Consider the following 20,355-nt stretch of genomic DNA (forward strand, 5'->3'; position numbering starts at 1 on the left):
GGGGGAAAAAACTTTTTTTCAATGTTATATTCGAATGTTGTATTGAGTTCATTCTGTCTACACTTATAGATTAGTTGAATTTTTCTTTTATCACAGACAATTGTTTTAGTTTGTTTTAATTACCTGAAATGTTTCGGCGATCTTCATCGGAAGTGTTCGCCAAGACATGTCAGGTAATTAAAACCACCTAAAATAATTGTCTGTGATAAAAGAAAATTTCAACAAATATTTCAATCATATTTCCCCCACAATTAATCTTTTCAATTGGTATACAGAGGTGTGCGTTCAAAAAGCTTGATCATATGTACAGTCTATACTTTTTATAGAGTGATGGGTGAAAAGGTGAAATACTTAACCTCACAAAGAGATACCCTCCAAACCCTTTTTGTGTTAGAGGGTTTATTTTTTTCCCCACTATATTGCACTGTTGGTCTACTGTATATAACCTGTTATGACCATAGTATAGGTAAAGGCCAAAAACACCTATGACTACCTGGTGTTTCTGTTGAATTATCAAATACTAGTATAAAACTATTCAATCTTTTTTTTTCTGTTGACTGTTTCTCCTAACAAGCTGAATGAATATTATCAAGCTTCAAAACGGTTCATTGAATATGTTTGGTTGTCACTTTGTTGTCTTTTTAGGTCCAAAATGTTGATTATATTTGGTCAGTGAAGAAAACAACAGTTTGGACGGTTATGGTGTCCTGAAAAAAGGGACCAACTCGGCCATTGTGAACATTTTTTTCTTTGAGATATAAAGGCAACATCAAAGGCATGCAAAATTGGACAAAATAGGCCTGGACCTTTCAAGGGTAAAAAAAGTAGTGCTTGTCGCCCTTTCCACGATGATAATAAGATGTCCATTAATCCTTCTGCTGTGAATTTAAACGAGTTTATCAATAGTAGATGTCCAATCCATTTGAAGTGGGCGGTGGTGCAGCAAATGAACACTCCTTCATTCCCTGCCACACTTCCCACTTCAAATGGATTGCGCCATCAATGGCAGACAATGAGTTAAGCAGTGTCTGACCAAGTTATGATAGCAATTACTTAACATTTAAGTGAGTATATAATAATTTAGTATAAAAAGAAAAAGTGCATATTTATAAAAAAAAAAATTAAAAAAAAGTGATATCAGTACAGTATTGGCATCAGCTGATTTCACACAGAAACGGTATATTGAGCCAAAATAATTGTATCGGGGCAACACTAGTTTGGTGTACTATTTAAAAAAATAAAATAAAAAATAGGTGTATTCTACTTTGCACAGACTGCTGTGTACTTTTATCAATCTGTTTCTTTACTCTGTTCATTTCATCATAGTTATCATGGCTCTTTATTCAGCTTTCAGCACTAAATAACCCCTACAGCCCCCCATGGGAATAAAAGTAAGGCATCAATTTCAAGTGCACACCACGCCCGGTGACTAATTGAGGCGTGGGCGTCTATCAAAGTGGACAACGTGCGATATATCACGGGGCATGCGTGTCCTATGTTAATTTGTCTGCCGAAACATCAATATTCATGTCTGGTGTTAAATCACTAGCACTAAATCACTAGGGAAGATGATTACCACATTCCATCAGTTATTCAGTTATTTGAGTAAAGGCAGCAGTGGGAGGTATGTTTTCAGAAGCAATGGCAAAAATGTAAACGCTATCTTGGAATACTTATGCGAAGAAATTGTATGAATTCATTCCCAACAATCTATTCTCTTCATTTTACAGTAATTCTCTGTAATGCTTCCAGTAGAGATATACAGTAAAGTAAGGAGCAGGAGTATTTGCACCCCTTGTGATTTTGCAAGTTCACTCACTTAGAAAATAGGGAGAGGTCTCAAATTTTAATCATACAGTAGATGCATTCCCACTTATAGAGACATAATCTATAAAAAAAAAATCCAGAAATCAAATTGTATGATTTTTCAATAATTTATTTATAATTTACTGGAGTTCATAAGTATTTATACCCCTGAGAAAATCAGTGCTAATATTTAGTGCAGAAGCCTTTGTTTGCAATTATTGTGGTCAGACGCTTTCTGTAGTTCTTCAAGTTTTCACATATGGAAACAGCGATTTTGGCCCGTTCCTCCACACAAATCTTCTCTAGATCTATCGGTTTCGGGGCTGTTGTTGAGAAACACGAAGTTTCAGCTCCATTCAAATATTTTGAAATGGATTGAGGTCTGAATAATGGCTAGGCCACTCCAGAACCTTGATATGCTTTTTACGTAGGCACTCCTTGGTCAGCTTGGCTGTGTGCTTCGGATCATTGTCATGTTGGAAGATCCAACCATGACTGATCTTCAAGTCTCTGACTGAGGGAAGGAGGTTGTGGCTCAAAATCTGATGATACATTTCACAATTCATCCTCTGCTTTGTACAGTACAGTCCTGTGCCCTTTGCCGAAAAGCAGCAAACGGTTTCCACCCCCCTTACTTCACAGTGGGGATGATGTTCTTGGGATTGTATTCATCTTTGTTTTTCCTCCACACACGACAAGTATAGTTTGCACCAAAAAGTTCTACTTTGGTCTCACCTGACCACATGACTCTCTCCCATGACCCCTCTGCATCATTCAGACGGTCCCTGGTAAACTTCAGACGGGCCTTCACATGTACTGGCTTCAACAGGGGAACCTTCTGAGCAATGCATGATTTTAAACCACGGCACCGTAGTGTTCTACTGACAGCAGCATTTGAAACTGTGTATCCAGCTCTCTTCAGGTCATTGACCAGCTCCTGCCGTGTAGTTCCAGGCTGGGCCCTCACTTTTCTCGTCATGAGTGATGCCCCACGAGGAGAGAGTTTACACGGAGCCCCAGTCCGAGGTAGATTATCAGTCATGTTTTGCCTTTTCCATTTTCTAACAACTGCTTCAACTATTGATTTATTCTCACCATGCTGCTTTCCAATTGTCCCATAGCCTTTTCCAGCTTTGTGGAGCTCAACAATTTTTTTCTCTGGTGTCTTTCGAAAACTCTCTGGTCTTGCCCATGGGAGCAGTTGGATTATGACTGACTATAGGGTGCACAGGTGACAATATTCAGCTCAAACGGGTATTGGGTGGGTGGTTACTCATGGGGTAAAGGTGGACTTTTTTTAAGGTACACTGACAACCCTTTGTCATAGTTATTGTTGATTCTCAGGAGTACGAATACTTATGAACCCCAGTATATTACAAATGAATTATTTTTTAAAAATCATCCAATGTGGTTTCTGGATTATTTTTTTTTTTTTTTTTTAGATTATGTCTCTGAGTGGAAATGCCTCTATGATTGAAATTTCAGATCTCTACAAATTTTTTTGTAAGTGGGTGAACTTTAAAAATCACAAGAGGTGCAAATACTTCTGCTCCTTACTGTGTATTTGGAGGTTTAAATTTTTGGTCCAATCAGATTTTAGCTTCTCTTTGTTGTTATGTGAACCAAATCTACCCAAAGACTTAAGAATCGGTACCGCTGGTCAATGTTAGTTAACATGTCCAGTGGTGAGTTACGATTCCTTGACTTACAGGTTTTTCCAGATATGAACCATCGCATAAACTGTTGAGTAAATTTTTGAGACACGAGATCATTTCAGACCACCGCCGCTAAATGGCGGCAGTAACCTTTATCACTTCCAGCCACAATCCAGTCACCTTGATGTCCTTGTGATTAAAGCGTAAATCCAATTGGTGACATAAAGCTAGTTTGCCAATTACTAATCAATCCCACATGTGTCAAACTCAAGGTTTGGGGGACAGTTCCGGCTCGACACATCATTTTGTGTGGCCTGCGAATGTAGATAATGTGCATTGTCTTTGTTTTTATTTCTATGTTTAGCAAATTGCAGATTGATGTCACTTTTAAATTTTTTTCGATATTGCAAACATTTTTTTTGTTACAAACCCTACAGTAGGTTTTTACTGCTTTCCAATTTGACAACTAGGTATCATTTGATTGTTGTGTAGATGTAAAAATTTGAGGCGATCATATATTCATTGTATTCGCAGCAAGTTTATAATAGTTTGGGGATTTTTCATTATAGTTTAGTTTTACTTAGTAATGGAATTTTTCCTCTCTGATTCAGTATGTTTTAATTAGCTGTGGTTTGGGCTCGGTTTTTACATTTTTCTATAAAGACCACGTTTTTTGTCATTTTTATACAATAGAGTACTACTCTTGAGTACAATTTTGTCATATTTAAAAAAACAATTTATGTTTGGGGGTCTCTGAAACAGATTCATTTCCATTGGAAAATATGTTTTGAGATATGAGGATTTATTTTATTTTATTATTTTTTTTATATATATTTGAATGGTTATGGGATGAAATGCACTCATATCTCAAGAAACCACTGCATCAGCAATGGGACTAATTCTTCCAGTCAATCAAGCAATGAAATGTCAGGTCATCGCATTCGTATTTTTCTGTTTTCTGATTCTTTGGTCGGAGTATAACTTCTATACCAGCTAAACACGTCTGTAGCGAATTGTACATGTGAATACATTTGATCAAAAGTACATTTGTCTGTAGATTTGTCATGAGTTGTACATGCCTTGGATGTATAGTTCATACAGGGGTTGGACAAAATAATGGAAACACCTTAAAAAAAATCAACGAAAACTATTTTAATATTGTGCAAGTCCGCCTTTTGCGGCAATTACAGCCTCAGTACTCTGAGGTATTGATTCATACAACTTGTAAATTGTTTCCAGAGGAATTTCAAGCCATTCAAGCCATTCTTCAGTTAGAATACCCTCTAACTCTTTTAGAGACAATGGCGGTGGAATTGAATCCCTAAAACTCACCATAAATGCTCAATAATGTTGAGGTCTGGGGATTGTGCCGGCCATACAAGATGCTCAACTTCATTAGAATGTTTTAATGATTATGATGCCAAAATGTTAAGTGTATATATATATATATATATATATATATATATATATATATATATATATATATATATGTATTGAAACAGTACTTATGATTTCTATAAATTTAACATAATGGCTGTAACTCTGGTACCTAACACTTGGCCTGCCACTGCTAAAAAGTGATGACATTTAGAGAGTCTACAGCGTGTCATGTGTTCACAATGTGAAATTTCATGCCAAAGTGGCATTTTCAGCGGAAGGGCTCGCTGTTGCGGAAGAAGCGAATCGCAGCACTTGGGAGCAGTTGGAGTGTGTAATGAGTGTTTTCTTGACTAAGAGAGAGAAAGTGGGCAGTTTGACTGATGCTTATTGGAGCATTCTGTCCCTCTTTCTACATTATTATGAGCATGAGTCACATGACCAAAGATCATACACAGTTATTACTGTTTTGCCAGGATGTAACAAAACAATATAATGTAGCCACACGCCCCTTCATTTCTTAATCGGATCTCAATTTCTTTGCGATTATTTTCACCTTTCCCTTAGCCTCTCACTTCACCGCCTCTGCTGCACACCATGTCATAGGTGGCCAATGTCACCATCTGTGCTTTCAGACATTAACAAATCATTGCTGGAACACTGCAGATATAAAAAAAAAAATATTGCACTTTAATTCGCTATAGTCTGTGTATTTATGTGTCTGTACAGAGTCAAAGGTTGCAAAGGATTCAAAGACTTTTAAATGTCACAGAACAGGTGGTACAGCTTAGCGGGTATTGTCCTGATTTGTTTGGATATTTTTACAAAGATTTTGAAGCATTCTTTTCTATTACAGTATTTTAGCATTTGCCCTCAGCAAAAAATATCTCATATTAAGAATAAATAGCTTTGATGTTGTTAAAATTTTTCTGTGTATTATGGTAATTTCGCCATTACTTCTACGTCTTGACTTATTACGTCAGTTATTTTTCAGCCAGTCATTTCTCTCGATCCACCATAATTTTCGGACTATAAGTCGCTACTTTTTTCCTTCGTTTTGAATCCTGCGACTTATAGTCCAGTGCGGCTTATTTGGTGATTTATATGGGTTACTAGGTAACACTTTATTTGACAGTGGCGTTATAACACTGTCAGAAGACCGTCATATTTATGACATGACACTGTCATTGTCATTACTGAACGCTTATGTCATTAAGTGTCATCAGGCAAATTATGTCAACTCCATTTATGTCCAGCTTGAATCGTTTACATCCATTCAAAAGTCAGATAATTTGCCGGATAACATTAAATGACATCTGTTATAAGCATTCATAAATGCTCATGACACTGTCATGTGATAATTATGATTGTCTGATGACAGTCAGGTGCCACTGTCAAATAAAATGTTACCAAATACCATAACTAGCAATTAATGAAACAACTGGAACAGCCTCTGAAGACATAGTTAGCACAGAACATGAATTTTGATTGTTATTTAAATCTGTAGTGGTGCAATGCATGCTAGGAGGCATGTTGGACAACAACAGTGTTGAGAACAGGTGGCAGCAGAAGTTGACTGTCTCCCTCAAAAGAAGCAGTCATGGCCAAATGAAGCTTATTGCAGCAATGAAGCTTTGCAGCCAATTGGTTCAAAGCTTCGTGGTGGTTCATTTGGTCTTATAAGGTTGTATGAGGCTGCTGTCAAATAAAGTATTACTAGTTAATATATACATAATAAGAATAAATATTGTGCGGCTTATCTATGAACAAATGTTGTTTTCATGCCAAATTTGGTGGGTTGAGGCTTATAGTATTATGCATACTATAGTAGTATAGTATACTTATAGAGGTGTGACTTATAGTGTGAAAATTAGGGTAGGTCAGATGCAAACTTGGCTCAGGGAGAAGCGTGCATTGTCTGGAGGAATGTTATATCTTGTCATTTTATTGAAAAAAAAAAAAATATTCTAAAATAATCCAATTTTAAAATTAATTTGTTATTCAAGTTTGATGGTTGTATATTTTCACTTAGTAGTATGACTTTCACATTGTGAAATTAACTTTATAATCTCAAAACTACAAAGAAGTAAAATACCTGAAATAAGAGTTAAAAGTTCTTTCATGGCAACGGTTATGACTAAAAACATTGTCTTCGTGTACGCAACTAATTAAGTACAGTTCAGTTGTATTTAACTTTTGCAGCACAACGCATTTGCGATTCATAGTCAGAACTGCTGTTTTCCAATCTAGTTAAGTCCAATCTTTATATGACTTATTTGCCATAAAATTTACATCAAAGTACTGTTTATACTCTTCTATATTTACGCACAATGTTGATGTTCTTGTGTAAATGACTAGATTACTAGTTTATTCTGATGTTGGTTATTATTTAGTGTAAAAACTTTAACAACCACTGGATTTGACTGTGCTTGTGTACTTTTTGAAGTGCTAGCCAAGTGTACAATATTTCAGTTTTCTCAGAGACATTGAATAGATGAATGTAGCAGCTGTTAATTGCACTACATTTGGTTTGCAAGGGAATTGACTATCTATTCAAAACAGTAGAGGGAAAAAACAGTACCATGGAAGTTGTTATACCTTGTGACCCCTGAGGGGCTCATTAGCACATTTTACAGCTGGATTCAGTGAAGTGAGGCTGGAATATCAGCTGTGATAATTCACAGAGCGGGTATACATATGGGAGGTAGGCTGAAGTGAAGGACAATGCCTTTTATTTCTACTGATTATAATATTTTGATGTTCTTTTGTACTGTTTTGAAGACAGCATGAATGCCCTTAATCCCTAGCCAGGATTCACATGGATTTATGCTCCATTTTTCCCACACACAGACACCAGGAATGTGAAATATATTTCATTTATAAGGGAATGCGTACCAATACATTCAGACTATCCAAAAGTTTATTTTAAAGTCCAGTGTTGCATCTAATTAGTATGTAAAAAATATCTGAAAGTTTATCTGGGTGTTAGGATGAGAGTTTATTATGGAATATTGAACCTTTTCATGCAAGAATTACAATTTTTTCAATGTTTCTATTGCATTAATATAGAACAGGGGTCTGAAACTTATGGCCCAGGGGCCAATTGGACAATTATTTATTTATTTATTTATTTATTTAGTAGGGACAGTGCACATTGATGAACATCTAAAAGATGTAAATATGCCAGAATGTAGCAAAAAAGCTAATTTACATCCGTAGTCCCGATGCAGCTAACACAAAGACACAAAAAGACAAAAAAGAACAAAAGATTACAATAAAACAGCACAACACCAAAGGTTACTAAGAACCTAAAGTGCCTGTGGCACAAAAAAGCATGTTTATTTAATATTGCACACGGTATTTTATGCTCTCCGGTGGAATAAAACACCGATCGGTAGGTTTAAGAAGTCGGCAGTTTTGACCATTATGCAGTATTTATTGCTCTGTCTTACTGAATAAATGCATTTCAATATTTCATATTCTATTTAGCACAAGACTTATTTTTCACAACCATACAATTTATTTAGCATTTGGGGAAAAATACTTAGATAAAAAGAATATCCTGTAAAAAAAAAATATTGGAGTAGAGAGATAAAAAACAATGATGACATTTTGCTGCTCTCTGTTGCATTTTCCTCGTTTTGAATTTTCCTCATTGGGCTGAATTCTAAATCAGCTGAAATCGTTACTCTGCCGACGTTATCACATAGATGGAGGCACTAGAGCGCTACAATGGCAGGAGGGGCTAAATGGAAGATTAAAAGGCTCATTTCTCGTCATATGCGCTTTTTGCGCAAATTGTTGTATATAGTCCAATGGTCTCAAAATATAATTTTAATTCACATAATGATGCTATTTCAGATTGTTTTATTGTGTCACAGCTACTTTAAAAGTCGGTGATTGCAGGACTGCTTTACTTTCAAAAACTGCTTGAGCCGAGTTTTGAAGGTTCGTATTGTGGGACACTCCCTACGGCCCCGACTATGACCCTATTCGTGGAGAAGAAAAAAATCAAAGTATTGAAATAGTATTTTTCTAAATTAAGAAACAAAGCAATTATTTTTAAATCCATAGTAATGAAGTACCGTATTGGCCCAAATATAAGACAGTGTTTTTTACATTGAAATAAGACTGAAAAAGTGGGGTCGTCTTATATTCGCGGTCTAGACATTATACCCATTCACGACGCTCGATGGCGCCAGATATCACTGAAGCGATGTTTTGTCATGACAGATCTCAGCTACTCTCAAGTTTAACCAGTTTGCATTATTTCATTGCAATGTTTTTCCTTATTCAGATTTGTTTCAGGACTACAGTTACAGTTATACTTCACTTTGATGGTTAATGCAGTTATTGCAATTTTGTTTTTTTTTATCACAATAGATTGGTTTATTTACATTTCAAAAACCAGAAGCCAGTCATTTACAAATGTGATTGATCTTTTGTTTACATATTTAAAAGTTCAGATATTAAGATTTGCATGAGGCAAAACAACATGCTTTTTCTCTCAAATATATTGTTATAATCATTTGTTTCAGATGTATTGTAATTATTTTCTGTATAAAAATTAATTTGGTGTTCAAAAGGTCTTTTTTCAAACTTGAGTCTAGAAAAAGAGGGGGTCGTCTTATAATCAGGGCCGTCTTATATTCGGCCCAATACGGTAATAAAATATAAATAGTTCTACATGAAATAAAATTCATTCTATAAAAAATTAAAACTTATATAACTTTATACAAAATATAAATTAAAAATTATTACAATAAATCAAGATTTTTTTTTCTTTTTTCTTTTTTAAACATTAATTCTAATAAGTGTCCCATGTGTGTATTTTGCTCTGGGAATTTTATTAATTTAAATTTTGTTTTATTTGATGAATCTTGTGACCGCTCATATCTTAACTCTTTGGCTGCCTCTTATGTCAATAAACGTTCAATCCATTTTCAACAGATTGTTCGATCGCTTTCGGCCCCTCCCAGTTAAAATGGATTGGACGTCTATCAATATCTTTTACTTATTACCACAACAAACACTGTGACCTGGGCTGACAGTGACAGTAAACTAATGATAACTTTTAGATAGATGTCCACTGTCGTGACCACTGTAACCGAAAGGGTTAAACATCCTCCTCAAAAATAAAAAGTGCAAATTGCCACACAAATGTGCATTTGTGTGCTACACGCAAGTGTGGATGAAACCCCCTTGGTTACATAACTCTGTCAGAATGGCTGACGGTTACACATTTGATTATTTCACCTTATAACGCATAGCTTGATCTGGGGCTGAAATGCATCCCAACTCTTCTTTCTTGATTTCTGTCCCAATTTACACCCACTGTCCAGTTCACTGGCGTCTGTGGCACAGCTGTGATGGTGATAACCTTTCAAACTGAACTAATTCCTACTCTGGTCCAGCAACAAACTATCCCCCAAAGACAGACCGGTTCACAGACTGGACACGAAAGCTGCCAGTACTTCCTCCAAGCAGAGAAACCGCTTTCGACGCAACTATACTGTACTGTTCTGCACACACGCTTTGATTATTTATGGACAACAAACTGCCCTTGTAATGAATCTGTCACGCGAAGGAGCGAGTATAAAGCATGGATGTTGATTTATAGTGAACCTAGTTTACATTGATCTTCAAGTCGCACCACTACACCAGTCAGAGATGCCTGTGATTTGTGCTTCTTCCCACCTAGTGTAGCTTTTCACCTTTTTATCTGTCCTTCCTCTAATGTAAAAAGTGACGCAACCACTCAATAGTACACACGTGGTCAGCATAAAATGTTAATTTGTTTGAATTCATTTTCACTTGAAGGGACTTTCGAAATGGAGCAGCGCTTCGAAATGGCCACTGTGTCATGAGGTTGGGATTGCTTTGCTGTAATGTTTATTGCGTGTTGTTTGACCAACATTTGCCTTACTGCCTATCTCTGACAACCACCTGCATTTCATTTCTTTCAATGTGCAGTGGTGCCTTGACCTTTACCAGTTTCATTTGTTCCTAGGAATTCCTAAGGAAAAGTTAGTGGTTGTTTTAAATTTCCAACTTGTGATTGCGTTGAGTTCAGTTTTGACAAAAAAAACAGGGTCAGACCCAGAGGTGGGTAGTAACATGTTACATTTACTCAGTTACATTTACTTGAGTAACTTTTTGAGAAGAATGTACTTCTTCGAGTAGTTTTACCCATAAGCGGATATTAAGGGGGGCATAGCGCCCCCTGGTGGCCTTTCAATGCACATAATTGACTTTCCAATATATGAATTTAAAATTAAGACTTTGCCGGTAGAATGTTGTCTATAAAAGTTGTAAAGCAATAAAACCAACAACAAAAATGACTGAAATGAACAAAAAACATTTTTTATAATGGCTAAAAAAATTTTTTTCAAAAATATCATGTGACTAGCACCTTAGAGACAGTCATTTGCTTTGCTAAGCCCCCCGAAAAAAAAACACTTGAGGTCAGATGAGGCAAGTTGGATATACGTAATTTTTCCTAACCTAAGCTACCAAAAGCGACAACAACTACTGAGCGAGAACCAAGAATTGAAGACGTGGACCATGAAACGCCGGCGCGCACCGCCAAAATGGTAAGCGGAATTTCAGTTTGCTCCACTAAAGATGCAGCGTTTACTTCTCTACGAAGTAAGACAGAAAAACGAGCGCGCTCACACTCGCAGACACACACACAGTTGGGATGCCTGTATGTACGAGCACGGGCTAAGCTACTAACTGAGCATATATCGTGTGAGTTACTTTTATTGCTGACACTGCGTTTTGGGGTCATCAACATTTTTGGCCACTCTTGCCAGAAAAGTAAAACTCCACCTATGGTTTTACCATGCAATACTTTTTACTTTTACTTGAGTAGATTTGTGATGAAACCCAACTCTTACTCCACTACTTTGGGCTACACTAGAGTCATTACATTTTTCATCTTTATTGTACATATTGACTTTATTTTTGCCAGAGGTGCCGACAGTGACCGTCTCAGTTGTACCAATGAGACGCCGCAACAATAACCACATGACTCCATTATACCAATTAGCGGTAACAATGTTTGTCCTCCGCTAGAGGGCACTCATGCTCTGGGTGATGTTTCATCGTGTTGTTCTGGTCTGAATTTGATGGTTTGTGTGTCATCTTTTTGGCCTGATATGTTAATTTAATAGGTTATAGTACAGTATGTTAATGACAGTTCATATACTAGTAGATCAAGTTGTGCTGAGAAAAAATATATAACATATTTTTTTAATCAGACATTGTAAGCAGTTACTCACAAGGTTTCTCATTACTAGAGTATTCTTTTCAACAAATATTTTTAATTGTACTTGAGTAATTTTTTTGGATAACTACTTTTGCTTTAAACTACCTCTGGTCAGACCTCGAAAAACTCTGGAGTCTGGTCACTCGTACATCGAAGGCCCGCTATTTTTGCTATCTGACTATCACTTCACCATTAGCAAATGGACTGGACGTTTTTCACCGTCAATGACACAAAAACACGATCATTCACAGGCAGCTTTGTGTGTTAATCTTGTCTGAACACAAAATTTGCATTGCCAATGGGTCCAATGCGTGTCCATTGGGTCTTGATTCAACTCATTGTTGACCATGGCAAATTGAGCCAAGTCTATCACCGAATTCACAACAATATTAGGAATGTCTTGCAGTCCTCTCCAGCATTTACCAGCTACAATATATGCAAGCAGAAAGCTGTTGTGGTGAGATTTAATACTGGCTCAGAATAAGACTGGTTTGGTTTAACAATTAGAGGTCAGAGGGGGGTTTGAATGACATGAGAAGGTAATCCCATGAAAACGGGAAGTACGACTACAACAGTTGGCCGATATCCAACCTTATTCCGATCTACTAACGAGCACATGAATTCAACTAATTTTACAGATCAAAAATATCATTTATTTGACTCTCGAATCATTTTTTCCCCCCCGCATTGCTATGATGGAAATAAGAACCCTGGCTAAGTTTAACATGAATTTATGGCTTTTAAGAATGAAAAAGTAAAATATGTTGTTTTAATTATGGTTTGGCAAAAATATATGTCTTTAATGCATTTGTGTGATCATGATGGAGAATTTTGCTGTCGGCATTGCATTGTTCCTACTTAGGTCCATCATATCATTTCCCTTTTTAAAAATACAAATCCTTTGCATTTTTCATCCATTTCCATGACACGCCCCCACCGTCCTCTAAATGAAACCCCCACTGTACAAACACACTCTCTTTTGCCCTCTCTCTCCAATTTTCTTTTCACTCCTTTTCTTCACTCCACTCCTTTATAAATATTCGACAAGCTTATTTCCTCACTACTCCTCCAGCCCTAAACGCATATTATAACCACATTATGAGATAATCCTTAAATGATACTCAGAGGGGAACATTAGGCGTTATAGCAGCAGCAGATTAAAAAAAAAATACAATAATACATCAATCATGGAATAATATGAAACTGGCAAATGCATTCATGTATTTTAAAGGTAAAGAGGCATGTGATGTAAAAACCATATAGGTATGATATAGTTTAATAAAACATAATAACATTAAATTAAAAACAAATACACTGTGGTTATGATCCCCAATAACACTCCGAAGTTGATCTTTTTGTTCTTCTTAGTATTTTACTCATTGCCAGCCATTGACAGCTATAGACGTCCAACTCATTTAAACTGGAAGGAATGGCTGTGAATGCTCATCTTTCAATGCCACTGGCGACACTAGACGTCCAATCTATTTTGACTGGGAGGGTTCGCAGTGATCATTCGCTACCAACCTCTCCTAGCCAAAATGGATTGGACGTCTAGTGCCGTCAATGGCTACCATACATTTTGTAAAAATTAGTGCCATATATGTTTAAAATTGCAATATATTTTATTCCAAGTCAAGAAAATGACTGTTTAATAGTTATAACATTTTCTCCTTTTAAGTAAGGAACTTCTGATGGAAGAAAAAAAAAAGAGCAAAAGTCACTGACCGTCCGCATCAAAGTGTTTCCAGATGTCGATGAACTGGGCGGCTGTGAGCTCGGCCAGGTGCAGGTGAGGTTGCTGAGTCTGGGCTGCCATCTCGTCTCTCCTCCGTGGATTGGATGCACTTGCACGCTGGATGAAAAGATCAACTTTTTGCCCGTGTAGATCCTCGCTATTGCTCGCCGCTCCTCCTCACTCGCTGCTTTTAAGCCCCCCGCCCCGCGGCGGGAGCACTTCTCTTGCCCGCCACCAGGGAGCGTCTTGACCGAGAAAACACACTGGAACAGGGACCAGGGACCGCTTATGCTGCAGGGGTGGGGGAGAAGTAGGGTAGGGGGGCTCTCCTGGGCATTGCGTATGAGTTACCATGAAATGCTGCTGTGACGCTGCATCATACAACTTTGCAGCTCATGAGTGTCTTGAAAAGTGACTGAGCCTCCCGCCACCTCTTTCTCAACTGAACTTTCACAACAAACAGAAGTTTGCCAAAGAGGTAATAATTACTGATCCAAGTTAATGTTGAGAGTAAACCCAAACATAAATTCATGGCCATATATTTCAACTGGGAGGACTGGCCGTGAATTACTCATGTTTCAGTGGCACGGACAGTGCTAGGCATCCATTCCAGGGGCGGAACTTAAAGGGTATGAAAACGCAAAGGGGGTGTGAGACATCAATAGAACCGTTATGTGCCAAGATAACAAATATTGATAAAGTTAACAAAAAAATCAATCACATTAATGAGCAATTATCAAAAATAGATCGAAAATGACGAACATTTCCGAAAGTGTTCCGGAAACAGCCGAATGGGGCGGAGACGTCATAACAAGGAAACAAAAGGTCGAGGCAGGTGCCATCGTTGTTTATCGACGAGAGAGTTGCATTCGTGTTTTATCAAAAAATCGCTAAAATGGTTCAAACCTGTCATGCTATGTGGTTTACAAATAGCCATTTGTCGCAATGTAGTACCCATGAGTTCCCGAACGCGAGAAAAAGAGCTGGACTACGCAGACAATGAGTAAAGTTCGTCAGTGCTAAGAGGGCTAATTTTGCAGACCCAGCCTCTGGCACGGTTTTGTGTGGTGCGCATTTTACACCTGAAAGCTATACGAACTATGGGCAAATGAAATCAGGTTTTGCTAAGAAATTGCTGCTGAAAGCAGGTGCGGTGCCCGGTGAAAGAGGACGATGACTGGCTCTGATGAGACCACCTCATCACCCCAGGCAAAGCAAAGGAGGGAAATGGCCAGAGTGAGTACTCTTTTATAATAAAAAACATATCACGCATTGGATATAGGACTGGACACATGTATAAATTATCGCTCGTAAAATATATAGAACAAATCCTCTAATCCCATTCATATTTGTGTTGGTTGGCAGAGCGAAACCGATGATAGCATATTAAATGATAATTATTCTATACATTACTTTATTTTGCGGTCACGGTGTATCAACTTCACAAAAAGAAATGCAAAACAAGCAATTCGGTGATTCTGTTGCCGCCGGTGTTTCATCAGTGTGATTGCTCCCCTCAATGATCCTTTCATTAGGCTGCATTGGCTTTCGTTTGGGCTCAAATTGATAACCCAAAACACCAAAGAAAGGTTCATAACTCTCCTCGTCACCATTAGAAGAATGTTCGCTACGACGGAATCGTCGCTGCAAATAGAAACAAAATTGTTCGCCATCATCGCCGCCATTCAGTACTAAGCACTGAGCCAGTTGTTTCCCTATAGTGACGTCACGCACACAATATGCTAGTCATCCGGCATCTTGGGGGCGGGTACTTTTAGCTTGACAATCGACCTAATTTCTATCATTTTCTTGGTGTTGCGATGTGTGTAATTACACGAAGTGGCATGATATGAATTCAAAAGGCATGCGTTCATGGATAAATGATGGAATATTAGCATTTCCCCAGGTGTTGTCATACCATTTAAAGGGAAGCTCGGACTTAAAGTGCGTACGATAGGATAAAAAAAAAAGTCTTAAATAGCATTATTATGTGAATTACAATCATATTTTGAGACGATTCGACTATATTCAAAAATTTGCCAAAGCGCAGATGATGAGAAATTAGTCTTTTAATCTGCCGTTTGGCCACGCCTACTATTGTAGACCCCACTCACATGACGTCACAACCACGCCTCCGCGCCATAGTGTTCGTCAGCTCGTCGGGTTTACGCATTACCGCTACGTAAATTCCTCCTATTATGGCGTGTTTTTCTGCTCGTTAGCATTAATAATCAAAATGGTGAAGGCGTGTGTGGCGGTTGGTTGCAGTAACAGAGAAGATAGACGGAGAGACTTGAAGTTCTACCGTATTCCGAGAGACCCGGAGAGGAGAGCGAGATGGACTGCTGCAATTCGACGAGAAAACTGGGCACCAAACGATCACCACAGATTATGTAGTAGTCATTTTGTATCTGGTAAGATGCATTTAATATATACAGTGCCTTGCAAAAGTATTCGGCCCCCTTGAATCTTGCAACCTTTCGCCACATTTCAGGCTTCAAACATAAAGATATGAAATTTAGTTTTTTTGTCAAGAATCAACAACAAGTGGGACACAATCGTGAAGTGGAACAACATTGATTGGATAATTTAAACTTTTTTAACAAATAAAAAACTGAAAAGTGGGGCGTGAAATATTATTCGGCCCCTTTACTTTCAGTGCAGCAAACTCACTCCAGAAGTTCAGTGAGGATCTCTGAATGATCTAATGTTGTCCTAAATGACCGATGATGATAAATAGAATCCACCTGTGTGTAATCAAGTCTCCGTATAAATGCACCTGCTCTGTGATAGTCTCAGGGTTCTGTTTAAAGTGCAGAGAGCATTATGAAAACCAAGGAACACACCAGGCAGGTCCGAGATACTGTTGTGGAGAAGTTTAAAGCCGGATTTGGAAACAAAAAGATTTCCCAAGCTTTAAACATCTCAAGGAGCACTGTGCAAGCCATCATATTGAAATGGAAGGAGCATCAGTCCACTGCAAATCTACCAAGACCCGGCCGTCCTTCCAAACTTTCTTCTCAAACAAGGAGAAAACTGATCAGAGATGCAGCCAAGAGGCCCATGATCACTCTGGATGAACTGCAGAGATCTACAGCTGAGGTGGGAGAGTCTGTCCATAGGACAACAATCAGTCGTACACTGCACAAATCTGGCCTTTATGGAAGAGTGGCAAGAAGAAAGCCATTTCTCAAAGATATCCATCAAAAGTCTCGTTTAAAGTTTGCCACAAGCCACTTGGGAGACACACCAAACATGTGGAAGAAGGTGCTCTGGTCAGATGAAACCAAAATTGAACTTTTTGGCCACAATGCAAAACGATATGTTTGGCGTAAAAGCAACACAGCTCATCACCCTGAACACACCATCCCCACTGTCAAACATGGTGGTGGCAGCATCATGGTTTGGGCCTGCTTTTCTTCAGCAGGGACAGGGAAGATGGTTAAAATTGACGGGAAGATGGATGCAGCCAAATACAGGAACATTCTGGAAGAAAACCTGTTGGTATCTGCACAAGACCTGAGACTGGGATGGAGATTTATCTTCCAACAGGACAATGATCCAAAACATAAAGCCAAATCTACAATGGAATGGTTCAAAAATAAACGTATCCAGGTGTTAGAATGGCCAAGTCAAAGTCCAGACCTGAATCCAATCGAGAATCTGTGGAAAGAGCTGAAGACTGCTGTTCACAAACACTCTCCATCCAACCTCACTGAGCTCGAGCTGTTTTGCAAGGAAGAATGGGCAACAATGTCAGTCTCTCGATGTGCAAAACTGATAGAAACACACCCCAAGCGACTTGCAGCTGTAATTGGAGCAAAAGGTGGCGCTACAAAGTATTAACGCAAGGGGGCCGAGTAATATTGCACGCCCCACTTTTCAGTTTTTTATTTGTTAAAAAAGTTTAAATTATCCAATAAATTTTATTCCACTTCACAATTGTGTCCCACTTGTTGTTGATTCTTGACAATTTTTTTAAATTTTATATCTTTATGTTTGAAGCCTGAAATGTGGCGAAAGGTTGCAAGGTTCAAGGGGGCCGAATACTTTTGCAAGGCACTGTATTTAGAAGGTTTTGGGCTGACAACCACAACTAAGATCATTGCGAGGCTAATCGCCGACAACATAGAGTTTCAAATTCAAGATGCTTATTTCTTCCACCATCATTATTTTTTGAATAATATTTAGCTGGTAACAAGTGAAAGAAGCTGGCCTCGTCTACAGATCATCAGTTAAACAGGGGTGTCCAAACTATTTGCAAAGGGGGCCAGATTTGGTGTGGTAAAAATGTGGGGGGCTACCTTGGCTGATTTACGTAGAACAATATATTTAAACAAATTTTAGCAAGCCCTTCTGTGTGTCACATTTGCTCTATTTTTTTTTTTTTTTTTAATTCATGATTTCAACAATCTCGCCTTTGTGGCGTTCTCTTTCGACACTCGGGCTCTTGCGAAATACTGCTGCTGTGAAATTAAACTAGCTTCAAGTTGCTTTCATTTTTCGCTGCGTATCTTACCTGTAATGTTGTCGTACATGTCAGCGTGTCTTGTTTGGTAATATCGCGTCACATCGAACTCTATGAAAACAGCGACTGTCTCTTTGCAAATGAGGCAGACACAGTTGTTGCGTATTTTATTGAAGAAATAGTCCAATATCCACCTATCATTGAAGCGTCGGCCATCGCAGTCAACTTTTTTTTTTTATTGATTGTCGCCATTTTAGAAAATTAGAAGTAAAGGGTCACACGGGGTAATGTTGCTTAGAGTGCTGCTCTTAAAGTTTTTCAAAGTTTCGTGAGAATAGGCTGCGTTTCTGTGGACAAGATAGTTGTAAATATCAGGGTAGCAGATGTCAGGCAGAGACGGCAAAGACAGCGGGTCGAAAAATATCGATTTAGGCATCAAATATGGATCTGGCGAATGGATCGACCGAAGCTTTTCCACATAACGCCTTTTATGCAACACATCCAATGAGTTTACAGCGTCTGAAAGCACCGGGGCTTCCATGAATTGCACTATAAATTGCACGATAAATTGAGATCATTGAGAATACGGACACACAATGACGGACAATATGGCGGCACAATACAGCAACACGTCATTGTGTGACGTTGGTGAGTGGGGTCTATAGTGCGCTAGCGTCCCCAACAGGAGGATGTCGTCGGCAGGGTCATGGTTTCATCTGATTTAGAATTGAGCCCATCGAGGCGGGATTATTCAGAAAAATGAAAATGCGACAAAGAGAGCCGCAAAATGTCATTGTTTCAGTCTCTACTCCAGGGGTCCCCAAACTTTTTCCTGTGAGGGCCACGTAACAATTCCTTTCTCTGATGTAAAAAATTATTGTTTTTCTGAAAGCCACAATCAAATAACCCTTTCTGGATTCTTCGCGGAACAAAAGTAAATATAATATAATATAATATAATATAATATAATATAATATAATATAATATAATATAATAACACTATTAATTAAATAGATAATAACCAAATAACCCTCTCTGGGTTCTTCACAGAAAAAAGCCAGGAAATAAATAACACTGTTTATGAAATAAATAATAACCAAATAACACTCTGGGTTCTTCACAGAAAAAAAAAGTCCATGGAACATAAACTTACTGTTGTGCCGTGCACAGTCTTAACAGGTCCAAGTTCAGCTTAGTTGTCAGAGCGGAATCTCTTACTTAAATGACTCATATGAGCAGTCTCTCAAAGTTCTTGTGTTCCTTCCTTATAATCCTTTTGTATGTTCCAGTGGGCTTGTAGACATCGCTACACATATACACATATATACACATAAATGAAAAAAAAAAAAAATCAAAATGCTCTCTGGTATTGTTCAAATGTGGAGGCGGGCCATACCCGGCCCGCGGGCCGTAGTTTGGGGACCCCTGCTCTACGCCAATATTTTTACAGGATATTCTTTTCATCGAAGTATTATTCCAGAATTGCTAAATAAATGGTCTGGTCATGACAAATAACAGTCTTGTTCTACATGGAATATGAAATAATAAAAATGGATATATTTAGTACGACATGGCAAAATTACTCCATGATGGTTAAAACTGTCGAATTCCTGCACCTCCCAAACTAGATTTTATGCCACCGGAGTTAGTCCGGCTTTTGTCATTTCCCCACCCCAGCTTCGGAGAGCGTAGACAAACCAGGAGGCGTGACAGCTAGCCGACATGCTAACCCGAACCGAGTGATGTTTCAAAGTCTTTTTCTCGGCTTTCGAAACACAAAATCACACAAAACTACCCAGGATCATGTCACACGTCGGCAGGGTTGTCGATTGTCTTCGCCGATCGGCAACCCGCCCAGCGGCGAGCAAGTTACAGCTCGTCAGAGTCGTTCCCCCGCTGCGGGCAGGAGAACGCGTTTGCCAGGGAACCATCTGGACAAACCGACGGATGTCTGAGGAGCGCGTAACTGCCACATGGTCAACACGAATATGGCCTAAAATATTGCTTGACTAAACGGCAAAGAGGTAAACAGTGAGAGAGCGGC

The 20,355-nt window shown here is 38.4% G+C and overlaps 1 protein-coding gene across 1 annotated transcript in view; it reads right to left on the reverse strand.

Annotated features, from left to right (window-relative positions):
• The window catches only part of LOC130913881 (calretinin-like), a 29,737-nt gene extending 15,708 nt beyond the window's left edge, over nt 1-14,029 (reverse strand). Inside the window, exon 1 of the mRNA XM_057832804.1 lies at nt 13,834-14,029. Coding sequence (XP_057688787.1) covers nt 13,834-13,924 — 91 coding nt within the window. The 5' untranslated portion in view covers nt 13,925-14,029. The remainder of the gene's footprint in view (nt 1-13,833) is intronic.
• Between the last annotated feature and the right edge of the window lie 6,326 nt (nt 14,030-20,355).

This window comes from Corythoichthys intestinalis, chromosome 1, assembly GCF_030265065.1.
Source record: "Corythoichthys intestinalis isolate RoL2023-P3 chromosome 1, ASM3026506v1, whole genome shotgun sequence".
In the NCBI taxonomy this organism is placed as follows: domain Eukaryota; kingdom Metazoa; phylum Chordata; class Actinopteri; order Syngnathiformes; family Syngnathidae; genus Corythoichthys; species Corythoichthys intestinalis.